This window comes from Corylus avellana, chromosome ca1, assembly GCF_901000735.1.
Source record: "Corylus avellana chromosome ca1, CavTom2PMs-1.0".
NCBI classification, from domain to species: domain Eukaryota; kingdom Viridiplantae; phylum Streptophyta; class Magnoliopsida; order Fagales; family Betulaceae; genus Corylus; species Corylus avellana.
The window spans coordinates 49,597,715-49,614,521 of record NC_081541.1 but is presented as its reverse complement, the minus strand read 5'-3'; the positions used below and the strand labels follow the sequence as shown (position 1 = coordinate 49,614,521).

Here is a 16,807-nt window from a genome sequence, read left to right as displayed (position 1 = left end):
TTTTTTAAAAAAAGAGCCTGAAATTCAAAAAATTTCATGCAAAATTATACGGCAAACGGAAAGCCTTGATTTAAAGTAAAGGTTGATTCGAAGCCAACTTTTTGGAATGAAGCGAGAATGTTTTTACATTGGTGTCATGCAATCTGTTATTGATCTTCTTGTGATCCATATAAAACTCAATCAATCATCAACAGCATTATTATTCTTCTCTTGGAGAAATAGCAGAAAAGATGAGGCAACTAACTACAGTTCCCAATCCCTCTAAGAGCAGACAGGCAGTCCTCCCATCTTTTTCCTCAGGCCTCGTTATTGGTGGACGACCCTCCCTTTTCTCCTTTCTCTTTTCCCACCTTTCTTTCACTTTCTCTTTTCATCATCTAGTTTTGAGCTTATTCTTAACAAAAGTGATTATTCCATTCCTAGTGTTTAAAGCCAACTGCTTTAACATGTATTTTATAGTTCGCACAACATTGTGAGACCAACTTTTAATCATCCACATTCCTTTATGTCTTGAAAGAGAGAGAGAGATAGAGTGCCAAAGTTGCATCACATGCAATCCACTTTCACATACAAAGCCAAAATTTCCCTCACTAACAAGAAAAGCATAATCCCATGTCCCATATATAGTAGTGTCTTTATATATCCTTAGAAATTCCAATTTCCTCTTGCAATAGGCCATCCTCTGTCTAAAATATTCAAAGATGAGAGCAGGGCTTGGCAGTCTGCAGCAAGGGCTCACTGCTGAGGCAACAAGCATAGTGAAACAAGCTGTTAGCCTTGCTAAACGCAGGGGTCATGCACAAGTGACTCCTCTCCATGTTGCCAGTGCTATGCTTGCATCCTCCACAGGCCTTCTTAGAAGGGCATGCCTTCAATCCCACTCTCACCCCCTCCAATGCAAAGCCCTAGAGCTTTGCTTCAACGTCGCGCTCAACCGACTCCCGGCAGCCACACCAAGTCCTCTTTTAGGCTCTCACTACTTCAAACCTTCCCTCTCCAATGCCTTGGTTGCAGCCTTCAAGCGCGCCCAGGCTCACCAGCGCCGCGGCTCCATTGAAAACCAGCAGCAGCCTATATTAGCTCTGAAAATAGAGTTAGAACAGCTCATAATCTCCATTTTAGATGACCCAAGTGTTAGTAGAGTGATGAGAGAGGCTGGTTTCTCGAGTACCCAAGTGAAAAATAGGGTAGAACAAGCTGTTTCTTTGGAGATTTGTTCTCAAACTGATCATCAAAGCCCTTCTATAAGTAACCAGTCAATAGGAAAAGTACCCTTGGATCAAGTTAGGAGTGAAGATGTAATGAGTGTGGTGAATGAGTTGTCTAACAAAAGAAAGAGAAACACTGTTATAGTAGGAGAGTGTTTGGCTAGTGCAGAGGGTGTGTTTAGGGGAGTGATGGAGAAATTTGAAAGAGGAAATGTTCCTGGGGAGTTAAGGTATGCAAAATTTGTTAGTCTGCCTCTCTTCTCTCTGAGGAACTCATCCAAGAAGGATATTGAGCAGAAGGTGGTGGAGCTTAGGTGCCTAGTTAAAAGCTATATTGGGAGAGGGATTGTCTTGTATTTGGGTGATCTCAAATGGGTTTCTGAGTTTTGGTCAACTTTTGGTGAAGAAAGGAGAAACTACTACTGTCCTGTGGAGCACATAATCATGGAGCTTAAAGGATTGGTGTGTGGAATTGGGGAAACTGCAGGAAAATTGTGGCTTTTAGGGCTTGCTACCTTCCAGACATACATGAGATGTAAAACTGGCAGCCCTTCTCTGGAGACTCTGTGGGAGCTTCACCCTCTTACCATCCCAGTTGGCAGCCTGAGCCTAACTCTCAACCTTGAAAGGTAAATTTGACACTTTTCCATTTATTTTTGTTCTAATCAGTTTCTGGGTTTTTTTTTTTTTTTTTTTCTCTTGGAAAGAAAATAAAATTTCAAGTACTGATGTTTTACTTTTTGCATTTAACTTTTTTCATATTTGGGTTTTCAATATATTAACTCTACGTTGCTTTCTTCAGTAATTTGCAAGCTCAGGTCAGTAGCAAGGTCTCCAACAATGTGTCTGGTTGGCACCTGCTTGAAACTGAATTTGATAAGCATCTAACTTGCTGCACTGATTGCGTGGTCAACTTCAATAGAGAAGCTCAAAGCATACCTAGCAACTTTCTCAACAAGGAGACCACTACAACCACAATGAGCATTTCCACAAACTCAAGCTTGCCTTCATGGCTCCAACAGGAGATGAAAGACAGCAGAAAAGACTCTTTGAATAATCAGGTAATTATTTCTATCTTATCCCTTCGTTTACTGTAACAAGTGTGTCCCACATAGATACTGCTAAAGTATTAACATGGTTTCAGAGCTAGAGATTCTAAGTTCGAACCCTAACTTCACACTTTACCTTCTATTTCAATTAAATATTTTACATGCTTGAGTCTCACTTATCCGATTTAACTTATACGATTTCAAAAGTAACATTATTTGGTATCTCTTATACAGGAATGTGTCACTGTCAGTGATCTGTGCAAGAAATGGAACTCATTCTGCAGTTCAAGCCATAAGCAACCCCAATATTTTGCTGAGAAAGCTCTCATTTTCACTTCTCCATCTCCTTCCTCCACATCAGTCTCTTCATACGAGCACAAACATCAGACCCACCTGATTTGGCCAACCACCTTTGAACCCAAACAGACACCAAGAGAACAGCAGTTTTGGATACCTGAAAGTACTAATGATGGAGTCTATGAAAGCAATTTGAGAGTGTTCATGCCAGAGAGAATTAATGACCCCAAACCAGTCCTTTTGTCGAATCCAAATTCTAGCCCTAATTCAGCTTCTTCAAGTGAGGTAATGGAGGATATGGTTGGCCTCCACATGTTCAGAGAGGTTAATGAAGAGAACTTGAAGTTACTATGTGATGCATTGGAGAAAAAGGTTTCCTGGCAGAAAGACATAATTCCTGAGATTGCAACAACTATCCTTCAGTGCAGGTCTGGTATGACAAAAAGGAAAGGCAATGTGAAAGACAGAGAGAACAGAGAAGAAACTTGGCTGTTCTTCTTAGGCGTTGATAATGATGGCAAAGAAAAGATTGCAAGGGAGATAGCTAAGCTTCTTTTTGGCTCTCAAAGCAGCTTGGTTTCAATTTGTTTGAGCAGCTTCTCTTCAACAAGGGCTGATTCAGCTGAAGAATCCAAAAAGAAAAGAACAAGAGGTGAACTGGGTTCCAGCTATCTGGAGAGATTTGGTGAAGCAGTGAATGAGAACCCTCATAGAGTGTTCTTCATGGAAGATGTAGATCAAATCGATTACTTTTCTCAAAAGGGTATCAAGAAAGCAATTGAAAGTGGAAGAATAACTCTTCCTGGTGGTGAAACTGTTCCTCTTATGGACGCCATTATCATTTTCAGTTGTGAAAGTTTCAGCTCTGTTTCCAGAGCCTGTTCTCCCTCAAGAAGGCAAAAACATGGTGATGAGAATGAAGAAAAAAACAATGAGGATGAGATGGAAGAGAAAATCCCATGTGTACTCTCACTAGATTTGAATATTGCCATTGAAGATGACAGCAGGGATGAACATGCAGCTGGTGACATTGGGATTCTGGAATCTGTGGATAGGCAAGTTACTTTCAGAATTCAAGAACTGTGATCATCTTCTATATGGGCTGATCATACTTTTTTTTTCTTTCTTTTTCTTTTTAACATGGATTTGTGAGGGGTAAACGAAGGAAATGGTATAACATAGTGTTCACAAGGATTCTCCAGTGGTACGGGTGGTAGGATTTAGCCATGTAGAGCTATGTGTATATTAGTGTATCTTTAATGTTCTTGTTGCATGTAACACGATTGCTGCACTCTCAGATATTGTGTTTCTTTGGGGATTTTGTGACTTCAAATTACAGAAATTTACCAAGTTTTCATCTTTCTTCTTTTGTTTGTGTTTTTTTTTTTAGGATTGTCAAGCAATAAAAATATGATTTCTTTGATGATAGAGTCAGAATTGTTCATGTAACGAACGAGAAAAAACGTTAGTCACATCTGCGCTATCACAAAAATTGATTAATCAATATGGAGCTTCCCTATAATTCCTTATAAAGCCCAGTTCATCTAATAACTAGACAATGTGAGATTTAGCATTCATGGCTATCTCTAGTACTTCTCATCTTCCAAACATGAGAGCGGGGTGTTATAGTTCACTTGTGTAATAACTAGGCAATGAAGAACTTAACACTCATGATTATCTCGACTTTTCATCTTTCCAATATGAGACTGGGGTGTTACAGTTCACTTGTGATGCTTTGCCACGCTGGTACGCTAAAATTATCATTTGTCTCGAAAGTTTAAGCTCATAGGTCGGTTTGGCATTGGCTTGTTACTGTAACAAAAATTGATTGATGTAGAAAAAAAAGTAAGAATGTTTGATATGAAAAAATGATGGAAAAAAAGATTGTTTTGTAGTCATTTTTTTATTTGAATAATAGTAAAAAGTAATTAATGTGATATAAAAAGTAAGAATGCTTGAAGTTTAATTATTTGTTGATGAATAGTAACTGTTCATGTTCAAATTAGTTGCTGTTGCCAAACAAAACCCATAGAAAATTGTGAATTTATAATTTAACACTCCCCTTTATAAACTCAAACTAATCTCCCTTAATCGCGTATAGACCCAAACTCTTCCATAAAAAATGAAGCCCAACGTATGAAATATTGAATTAAAATAGGAAAAGAATGATAAAGACAATATTCGAATTCAGTACATTTGCACTAATATCATATTAAATCACTATTTATTTCAAAAGTTGAAACTCATAATTTTTTTTTTTTTTAATTTAATCATTTAGCAGGTACGTACACTATTTGAACTGTCTTTGCACCAGTACTTCAATTATTGCCTTTAAGTTCAAATAGTTCTATTTATGCCTGGCGATCTTCTATGTGAATTCCTTTATTCTTCGATTCAAAAAAAAAAAAAAAAAAAAAAAAAAAAGCAAAAATAATAATAATAATAATAATGGGGGAAGTGGTGCAGAAAGCACTGCAACGCATGATGAGTTGTGTATTGGATTTGAAAACTTTTTGTCAATGATTGCACAATGTTCTATAGGGGATTGGATACATCATTATATATATATAAGCTTATTCTCTCTTTTGATATTTCGAACACAAAATTTGATTAGGAATTCAGTAATCGAGTCAAACCAAGTTGAGTTATTTTGGTTTGTTTCATTTTTTTTTTTTTTTTATTAGTACGAGTCGAGCTCGAATTTATTATTGACCTAAATAATATGTTCAAGTTCTATTTATTTATTTTTCGAACGAGCTCGTTCACGAGTTTTTCAATTAACTTATTCGTTTCATATATAAAATAAATGTCGTGATTGTTTTTTTTCTTTCTATGATTTATTTCTTGAGTAATTAGATAAATTAACTCAGATATTAAACAATCTAATTTTGAGTTTATATTTTTATTTTATAGTATGTATGTACAATCATAAAGGCTCCGTTTACTTCGACATAAAATGGTTTCCAAAAAATGATTTCTGCATTTTACGGTATTTACTTCGACATAAAATAGTAGTCAACGGAAAATATTTTTCTTTTGACTAAAAATTCTTCTTTAATTTTTGAAAAATGGTTTACGGTTTTAAAAACTGTAAACCATTTTCCGACTGTGAGCATCTCATTCTTAAATCGATAGACCTTGCCAAGACCCGCCCAAAACCTCGTTGGGACTTGACTAGGACTCGCCCAGGACCTGATCGGGACTGCGCCAGGATCTACCTGGGACCTGACCGGACTTGAATGGGACCCGCCCAGACCTGTCCAAACGAAACCTGCCCGAGACCCAATTGGGACCCGCTCGGGACTTGCCCAAGACCCGCCGGGACCTGACCGGGACCTGGCTGGGACTTGACCGGGACCGGCCCGGGACCTGCCTAGGACCCCGCCGGGACTTGCCTAAGACCTGACCGGGACTCGCTCGGAACCTGACTGGGACTTGACCGGGACTCGTCCAGGTCCTGCTTGGGACTTGACCAGACCTGCCCTAGACTTGCTCAAGACCCGCTCGAGACCTATCAGGACCTAACCGAGACTTGACCGGGACCCACCCGGGACTTGACCAGGATGCCGCCGGGACCTGCCCAGGACTTGACCGGGACCCGCTTGGGACTTGTCTAGGACTTGACTAGGACCCGTCCGGGACTTGACTGGACCTGCCTAGGACCGGAACTTGCCCGGGACACTGCTAGGACCTACTCGCGACTTGACCGAGACCCGCCAGGACTTGATCGAGACCCGTCCTAGACTTGCCCGTGACCCTCCTGAGACTTGCACGGGACCTCACCGGGACTTGACCTCGGGTCCTGGGTGGGTTCCGGTCAAGTCCCGAGCAGGTCCTGGTCAAGTCTTGGGCGGGTCTTGGCGGGGTCCCAGGCAAGTCTCGGGCGGGTCCCAGTCAAGTCCCCGCAATTTCCCGGTCAAGTCTTGGCGGGAGTCCCGTGCATGTCCCGGCGGGTCCCGAACAAGTCCAGGGTAGGTCTCGGCGAGGACCTTATTGGAAAAAAAATATATTAAAAAAAATTATTTTCCGTGTGTGCAGTAAATGCCGTAAAATGTTTTCGACAAAATATTTTCAAGAAAATTGGCTTCTCTGAAAATATTTTTCGACAGAAATCATTTTACGTCGAAGTAAACGGAGCCACGCACATACACATACACACATATATATATCTATATCAAGACTCATAATTACAAAAATTAAATTTATATCTATTACATTACAAAGAAAATTCATTTTTATATGTTTAAATAATTAAGAATAATAAAAATGAATAAAAATGAGTCGAGTGAAGTTTATACAAGTTAAGAATAATAAAAATGAATTTGTATGAGTCGAGTGAAGTTTATACAAGTTCGGCTCATTTAATAAGCAAGCCTAAATTTTTGTTTAAGCTTCGTTGGTTTAATTAATAAACCAATTACAAGCCGAGCTAATCTGAACTAAGCCCGAACATATTCAAGAGGGACTCTGTTCATTTAGAACCCTAAAGAGAGAAAATAAATTATAGGAAATCAATAGGCTAAATAAAAAAACAATTAATTAACACTTAATTAATTGTTACGAACCGCCGGCCTATAGATACTTTATTGAGGGTATAGGAAAACCTTCCACAAGCTTGATTAAAATGCAAATCACTTTGCATAAATGGGAGGTGATTAATTAATTATCACTTTCTTTTTTTTCTTCTTTTTTCTTTGTTCTTTGTTCTTTTTTCTTTTTTTCTTTTTTTCTTTTTTCTTTTTTCTTTATGCTGTTTGTAATTAGACCTAACATTCTCATCTTTGAAAAGTATCGGCGCGGATGATGATAACCTAAAAGAAGATGAGTGTGAAGACAAGGAAGCTAGCATCTAATATGTAGACCATACATGTTCTTGCTTTAGAATCACATGAGGAACATCATCATCACAAATTAAAACTAGAATTATCCCAAGTTTAACTATATATAAAGTGACCAAATTAAAGTATTTATTTCCTTATCATATTTTGTCTTTATTATAAAAAAAAAAAAAAAAAAAAAAAAAATTGATGTTTTACCTATAAAAGTGGAGCTAGGTTACATTCTATAAGGAGAAGAAAGTTAAAAGAGAGAGAGAGAGAGAGAGAGAGAGAGGTTTCCTCCACCTGAATGGTCACTCAAAAAAAATAATAAAAAATAAAATAAAATAAAATAAAATATAAAAAATTAGTTATAGCTCAGCTATCGCTCCAAAATGACTAGTTAATTTGGAGTTTCTATAGAATCACTTATATAGTTTAATCTCACATAATAAGTGTTGTTACCGTGCACAACAATGATGAATAATATGGAATCGAAAAGAGAGAGCCGAGATACAGATTTACGTAGTTCAACAATGTGCCTACGTCCATAGGAGAGCGGCTATATTTTTCTATTAATGATTCAGGATTATAATATATATATATATATATATATATATATATATATATATATATATATATATATAAGAAAACCCTAATTCTTCGCTCCATTCACTCCGCTCTGACTACTCGGACAACCACTAGTATTCCAGTATAACTCTCTATGCCTCAGAGAATATAAGCTACTTTTTGTTTTTGGAAGAAAGAGATAATATAAGCTACTAGTTACAACAATAAGAAACAAAATATGAGATTTAGGACACATGACTGTCATTATGAACCACGCACTTTACGTGAGCTAGTCATCTTTCCAATATAGGATTGAAGAAGTATTACATTTTCCTTCCTTTCTTGCGGCCGACTATGAGTGTTTATCATAAAGCTACTTAAGGAAGGATAAAGTTTTCCTCCAAATTGGGTTGGAGGAATTTCCCTCAACCTAATCTATAAAAGTGACATGTGTCCCTTTTTTTAATAACATGTGAGATGGACATAAGTTTTTAATAAAATTTATTCTAACTTTGTTTCTGCTATTGAAAAAACATGTGCATCTCACATATTCATGGGACACATGTCACTTTTATAAATTAAGTTGAAGGAAATTCATCCAACCTAGTTTGGAGGAAAACTGTGTCCTTTAAGGAATTTGGAAATGCATCAATTATTTAGAAATTAATGTTTCTTTCGAATTGCAGTGTGGGGACATGTGTGTTTCAATTCTCACCTCTCTAGTTCAAGCTTTTGTGGGTTTATTTTGTTCTCGCTTTACTTTGTTGATCATGACACCATAGTTTCATGTCATTATTGTTCAGATCGAACAGCTTAATTAGGATGTTTGACTGATAGAAAAGCCTCTTTCCAACATCTTCCTTACTATTTTAAAGTACGCTTAATCACTTAATTGTTCCTAGATTTCCATGATTGATCCTCCAGTAAACATGTTAATTTAATTTTGCTCCATAAATTTCAGATTCCTTAGGTGTTCAACTCTGAACATCTTCAAGAGACTAGGTAAAATGACAATATTAACTAAATTTAGCTAATATTGTTCATTTTTCATCTCTCTGATATTAGCTAAATGTGAGCTAAAATGCATATGGTATGTATTTTACCCATTATTACTGAAGATGCTTTTAGACTTCAGGCACGGCACTATTAAAAATATTGTGACAACTAACCATCAAATAGGACTATTTATGGTCAAGCTATAGATTGGGTTAATTAATCATGGCATGTATCTTGACAAAAACTCATGTTCTTTGGCCATTATGAATGTTAGTCCAGAAATTCTAGAAAGAGCATATTAGGTAGTGAGCAATGAGAAAATAATTACAAATATGTTAAAGAGAGAGACAAACTATACGAATAGAATCTCATCCTATATAAGAATCAAAACTTCTTAGAACAAAAATTAAAGGAAAGAAAGACAAATATTGATTTGGGTTTTGATTCTTCTTGTTGAAAGAAAAAAGACAAAAAAAAAAATTTTTTTTTTAAAAAAAGTAGTTTAGGGTTACTATATATCTTAAATGTAGAAAAAAGGAGGAAAAAAAAATTCCATGTTAGCTTTAGGAAATTTGGTCCGTTTAAAGTGTTATACCATCCCTTGCTTACATAAAAAACCAGTGGCCCTAACAAGAAAATAAATAAAAGAAAAGTAAAAAAAAAAAAATAAGGATTTTAAGGGTAAATCTAAGGTGTCATACGTGTCAGAAATCAAACCCTAGAGGGCCGCAACCGCATTTTTGATAGATTTTAGGTTCGGATGAAACCTAGACTTTAGATTCTAAGGGAACTTAAGCCTTTTAAATTTTAAGGAAACCTAAAACCCTTTTCAAACACAAGATTTGTGATTAATAATGCTTAATTTATTAATGAGTTTGATGTCTTTAAATAGACAATATTTACAATACATAGTGAAAATAAAAGACTAAGTAGAATAAACTACTCTAATGATAATATCTTTAATATTTAAATTCTAATCCCTAATTATAATGTTATCTATAAAGATAACATATTATCCTAAGGTATTTTAATCCTAAAGTACCTCTATTATGAGACCCCTAACATTTTTCTCAAGGTGTGTTGTCTACAAAAACTTAACTAGACCGTTTGGCAACCATCTCCTCCTTTTTTTACATTTTCATAAAAAATAAAAAAATAAAAAACAACCACTTTTCAAAGCAAAAAATCTCGATAATTAAAAACATTTACCAAACACACCCTAAGAAGTTTTATCAAAGACTAGAGAAAGAAAGGAGTACTAAAAGTTGACTAACCAAATCGACTGGTGAATTTAATCAAAGAGTCCACATTGGCAGCTCTCTGAGTGCTCCGAGTCTACTCTTGCCCACCACATTATGAATCCAAGCAAAAAGTTAACAATTTTTTTATGGAAGGTGAAGTACATAAGCATACAAAAGTGAAGCATTAGCAGCACTACCGTACTCTACAATGTATTAGCTAGCTCGGCTATATTTTAATCCACGCATGAAGATAATTACTTGTGTTGTAGGATGATTATTGTGCAAATATATATAATTATATATACCACATGTGCCTAGGGTTATCAATTGAAATTACAGGTTATAATCCTGCTTTCTTTTGACTAAAGTGTTTTTACTCTTCACACACATTTATTGCAAACATTTCATATCCATTAGCGTGATGTGTTTTAAGTGACTTATCAAGTTAATCACTTCAAATATACTGCGCGCATTAACCGATGTGAAATATGTATATAGTAAATGGACAGAAAGAGTAGCAATATTATAAGGATAGAAATTTACAAACTTAAACAAAATTTACTGTGCCTTTTAAATGTTTATCGACACATGATACTATTTTAAATGAGTTAGAGGATATTTCCTCCAAATTGGTTCGGAGGAAATTTTTGTCCATATTATAATTATTATTCATTTCTTTTAATTTATTGATAATTTAACTCAAGCACCGAGTGGATTAGAACATGCGACCTCTCACCCCATTTTACATATTGCTTGGTTTCTATTAATAATGTTATCACTTAACTAGTGAGCTTCTAAAGTTAACCACTCCTTTATACCTTTCATAGTTTCAACTAATTGACTTTAAATATTAGAATTTGGAAAGGCACTGATGACATGTGTTCATAATTTCCTTGGACTAAACCATTGCATATATAAGATATATATCCTCTAGCCACTCTTAATTATTTTTTTATTTATTGATTAATTAAAAAGAAAGAGCCCTTTTAATCACTATAGTGTTATGGACGCCACTTTCATTTGAAGACAATGCCTCGAGTTTTGCTCCCATTACAAGAGGAATGATTAGAGGACCTAATTATCCATGGAGATAAGAACTTCCTCCATCGAAAGCCCTATAACATGCCAGGAGACACTCCTTAGCTAGGCCAACGAATATCTACCATGTGAGAGCCTACAACCTTCAAATATATATATATTGTCATTTGGAACCTTGATATACCCAACATATAATTTAATCTTCTATTGCATATAAGTTTCCAATGATTTGGCTGCCCTCAATGATAGTGATTTTATTTTTAAAGAGTTCGTCAAAAGGTTTTACTTTATCAATAAAATTGTTGGGTTTAATTTGTTTATTACTTTAATTAATTTTGGTGATATTGTGTGTAGTTGTATTAATTTTATTTGGACTGACTGTGATTGTTGGCAAATACCTATTTACCCCTTCCAAGTATGTTTGGGGTCATAGGGCAAATTTTAACTTCTATGTGATCAAGATATGTGAAATCTTTTGTACTTTTTGGAAACTTAAAGAAGAAGCATCTTCTCAGAAATGTTGATTAAATCTCTCACATTGGGATTATAAGATAATGATACTTTTCTTGCTAGCATTTGCCTTTTTGTCCTAAAAATTCCTTTTGACCAATGTTCATCTATCATGCTAGCCGACATGAGAAAAACTCTTCTCTAAGCAAAGCTCAAATTTTTTGACCAAGGTCCAATCCATTGCACAATACTCTTCTCTAAGCAGTTGCATGGAGATTCTTATACTATTAATTAGAGAAATGCTTGGCTTCGTTAAAAAGTTCATTTTTTGGCCATTTTAATCCTAGGTGGCATGGCCAATTTTAAAATTAATAGATTCTAAACAATAAATTAATAGATTTCTGGAAAATAGGTCATGCCACCTAGGATTAAAATGGCCAAAAGATAGATTTTTTAATGAAGTCAAGCATTTCTCTCTTAGTTAACATAGTACCAGAGCATTAAGTTCGAATTCTGTCTCCGCAATTCACTTCATATTCTAATTAAATGTTTCACGTATTTAGCCTTACTTTTTGAAAAAGATTGATAAAATATTAATTAAGTGATCACTAAATTCACTGGCGACTAGCAAAACTGGTCTTCAAACATTTTGTTTCCGAACTTATTATATACCAGCTGGTTTATCCTTACTAGCTTGACCACTACCATGAATATTAACCAAGTTTAATTAGAGCATAGGAGATTCTTATAAGGTCTAGACCAACATAATATCAATAAGGTATGGAAAGTACTTTGTCTATTGGGAAGCACTTTTACCCATCTACCAAAAAAAAATAAAGTAAAAGAATAGCTGAATCTCATGGACGACATTAGAATTTTTCATTTAGAGGGGCCAAAATATGAATGAGAGGTCAAAAATTCAATTTTCAGCATATATATATATTAAAAAACATTTAAGAGAAATTTTGAAAATCAATGTAGGCTATGGCTCCCTTCAGTCCGAGTGTAGGTCCATCTCCGCCGATGCATGTGCTAAACATACATACCAAAACAATTGTGAAGAGATTTTCTTTAAATTAGGTTGATTTTTTTTTTTTTTAATTCAGTCTATTAAAACGACATTTGTCTAAAATGTATGTAATTCTCACAATACATACATTTTTAATAGAGCACATAAAAATTATATACATTTAAGACACTTTAATAGATTGAATTGAAAAAAAATCTTCCAACATAATGTGGACGAAAACTTTATCCAAATGATCTGAGGAAGACCATGCTTATGTAGTATCCTACTTTGCAATCCCAAAAGAAGCGTGAGATTATTGAAATGGTATATCACTACTACTGCTGTTGTTATTGTTTTATAAAAGCCTATCATTGGACTACTCATCCCAATGTCATAAAGGTTCTTTAATTACAAAGAAGATTTGCAGTGGCCGATTGATTTGTAATCTAGAAATCACTAAAAAAATAAAAATAAAGAAGAGAGAGAGAAAAGGAAAAGAGAATTGAAAAGCATGAAGCCTCGAATATTATTCTTTTAAGGAATAACGATATAAAGTATTCCAAATGCATGCACTTTCGAGAGGCAATACATCTTTCCTTTTTAATTCCAACTCTGTCTCATCCAAGACAAGCTATAGCTTCTATATAAAGAGAGAGAAATAAATGGTGGGAGAGAGAGAGAGAGAGATGGTGGGAATTGCAAAAGGATTGGTATAGAGACAAAGTTTCCACAAGTTGAGCTTTTGGCAGACTTTAGGAAAAGAAAGGAGGCAACGGCTGTTTTCCAACTTTAAAAAGCTCTTCTTTCTATTGCAAGTGAATTTTTCTTGGATCTCCAACCCTTCAATAATCAGTCTATAATTGAATCATCTCTCTCTCTCTCTTTCAAATTACGTCACCTTCAGAAGAAGACTGCTCTTGCCTCTAGCTTGGACCCTCTTTCAACACTTCCACATCATATCTGATAAACACGAATAGATTGATCCATAAAGCACTTTCATCATGACCAGTCAAAAAAGAGATCAAATATTAAAGTGGATCCAGTTTTTGAATGAGATTTTCTCATATAATATATATGAGAGAGAGAGAGAGAGAGAGAGAGAGGGATCTCTTTGCAGCACTTACAAACATGGCAGCAGATTCCCAAAAACCACGTGACAAAAGATTGATGTAGCAAAAACACTTTGATGAGGGAAACTTTTCAATCATCCTTGAGAGAAAAAGGAAAGATCTACTTGCAATTCATGATGTAAACGTAGTTACAACATCATGCTATAAGATGTACAGCTTACTGCGTACCGGTTTTCTTTATTTCTTTTCCGACGAAATTATTTTACTCTTCACACTCATTTATCGTATTCATTTTACATTGTTAACGTGGCTTGCTTTAAGTGGATTCTCATGTCCGTATTTAAAAAAATAAAAAAAAAATAATAATGTGAAATGATAAAATTCATTCTTTTTAACCATCTTTTAACAATCTTTATAGTAAATGAATAAATTCACCATTAAATTTGTATGAAGTCTACATAAGTCCACAAATCTAATAGTTGATCTATTAAATTTGTAAAAAAGAAAAAAATTGATTTAAAGATAGCTGTGTAACATGCCTAAAAGAGTACTGTGCGTTTCTATTTCTGTTTTACTGAACTCATATTTTCTAAAGAGTAATATTTTTTTAATGGATACTAGACTATACTACGTTAACTTATATAATGTGATTGCGATGTAAAGAATAACATTTCTCTTTTTTAAGGCTCAACTATTAATTTATCAGAACTTAGTTAGCATAGGCATGCTACATAAATGATAAAACCAATGGCATTTACACAAAAGATAAAAATATTTACAATTATTTTATCAATTTATGCCTCTAGCTATATTAACTAATAACATCAATTAAAATTTGAAAATTCTATATTGACTCCGGTCAATTAATGTTAAACAGAGAATATCTCAAATGTAACACACTTCAAATTATCGATATTATTACTGTCAATCCAAACACATAAAATAATTATCAAAATCCAATAAAGTATAAGATAAATCAATACAAAGATTTTGATAATGAAATGAAAACTTTTGAAGAACTCTTCAAAATTAAGAAAAATCATTCAAGGGCAGCTAACTCCAAACGAATTCTACTATAGAAGACCTATTTTACAAACAATCTACTTACAAAACCTTTGTAATCTAGACAAAGGTTCGCAATCTCAGCCTGCAATGGCTCCAGAATTTCTAGCTTTCTTCTATGGAATCTCCTTTGCAAATGAACTCACTCGCGGCAACTCGAAACTCTGGTGGCATTAACATTTTCTTTATATGGTTTAATGGTAACAAAACAAGGAGACGAATAATCTCTAATTAGTTTCTCTCTCCAAAGAAGTAAATAGTTGCCTTTCTCTACTTGAAAATCTTGCATAATAAGGCAGCTATATGTAGGGCAAAACCTAGGTTTAATGACTAAGTTCAGTTCTAAATAAAAATTGTCTATCGCAAGTTTGATAGTACTTCTCAAGTTTTGGTATGAGACTTAATACTTAAGTTCAATCGATCCAACATCAACCTAGATCGATTGTACTTTCTGTAAAAGATTTTCAAACTTTTGTTAATTGACCGACGGCCTCTTTTAACCTAGTAAACATTGAAATTTGAATACTTTCATAAAATACAAAATTACACCCCTTTGAACCAGATTTCAAACGCTACTAAGTTTGCCTTCATCTCATGTCAAAATCAAAAGATAGGTTAATTTTATTCTGATTGGTCTTACTAGACTACATTCATAAACTTAAATTCTTGAACCAGACTCAACCCTAACTCAAGTACTACCAAATACAACTAAAAAACCCCATGATTTGACTCTTGAATTTGTAAACACAAATATTTAACCTAACAAAATCTATTACTAAATTATAAGGGAAAATTATAGTTTACCCCCTCAAAGTTGACAGCGTTTTTTAATTCGAACACCAAAGTTTCAATTTTTGTAATCCACCCTCCCAAGTTTCAAATTTTTGCAATTTGACCAATTGTATCCAAAACTTCCCATATTGCCCCTAATTTTTTTTTTTTTTATAAAAAATTAAAAAAAAAAAAAAAAATTCAGGGTGGCCCCATCTACCCATTTTTGCACCTCCAAAAAAATTTTTTTCATAAAAAATAAAAATCATGGGCAATATGGAAATTTTGGGATAATATTGGTCGAATTGAAAAAAATTGAAACTTTGTGGGGGTGAATTGCAAAAATTGAAACTTTGATGTTCTAATTGAAAAATGCTGACAACTTTGAGGGAAATTGAAACTTTGATGTTCGAATTGAAAAACGCTGACAACTTTGAGGGGGTAAACTGTAATTTTCTCAAATTATATATAAACACTCAACCATCTCAAACTAAATTAGTAATCCCACCCAAACCAAAGCCCAAATCTCATTAAACGAAATCACATGCATTCACAGAGGTAAGTTCCTTTTACTGTCAGAAGACAAGCATCTATCAATCTTAAGGTTATATGAAGCCATTGCCCACATGGAAGAGCCAACTTGGGCTTGTAGCACCCATTTGGGCAAAAGACGACAAGTACCTACCAGGCTATATATCACCCATTTATATATATGAGCCCCCATCCACAATATGTTATTATCTTATAAGATTACAACCATAATAAAGGAAAAAAATAGGGGAAAATGCAGTTTACTCCCCTGAAGTTTTAGGGGTTTTTCAATTTTAACCCCAAAGTTCAAAAATTGGCAATCTACCCCCCTGAAGTTTCAAAAATTGGCAATTTAAACCTTCTGTTTAATTTTTCCGTTAAATTGGACGGAAATTTTTTAAAAAAAGCCTGAGGGTAATGATGTAATTTCACAGATTTCCGTCCATTTAGACGGAAAAATTAAACGGAAGGTTTAAATTGCCAATTTTTGAAACTTCAGGGGGGTAGATTGCCAATTTTTGAACTTTGAGGTTAAAATTGAAAAACCCCTGAAACTTCAGGGGGTAAATTGCATTTTTCCCAAAAAAATATAAAAAAGCCCTCCAACCTAACAATTGTTTTTTAAAGAGTCTCACGATGTTCAAAAGGTACTAAAGTAGTCATCAAACTATCAAAGTGTGTAAAAAAAGCCGCATTTT

General features: G+C 34.5%; 1 protein-coding gene across 1 annotated transcript; it reads left to right on the top strand.

Moving 5' to 3' along the window:
• The first annotated feature begins 657 nt into the window (after positions 1 to 657).
• On the top strand, positions 658 to 3,913 carry LOC132167323 (protein SMAX1-LIKE 3-like). The gene is made up of 3 exons (XM_059578264.1): positions 658 to 1,837; positions 2,011 to 2,269; positions 2,492 to 3,913. The coding sequence occupies exons 1-3, from the start codon at positions 702 to 704 to the stop codon at positions 3,638 to 3,640; spliced, it is 2,544 nt and encodes an 847-aa protein (XP_059434247.1). The 5' UTR covers positions 658 to 701; the 3' UTR covers positions 3,641 to 3,913.
• The last annotated feature ends 12,894 nt before the right edge of the window (positions 3,914 to 16,807 follow it).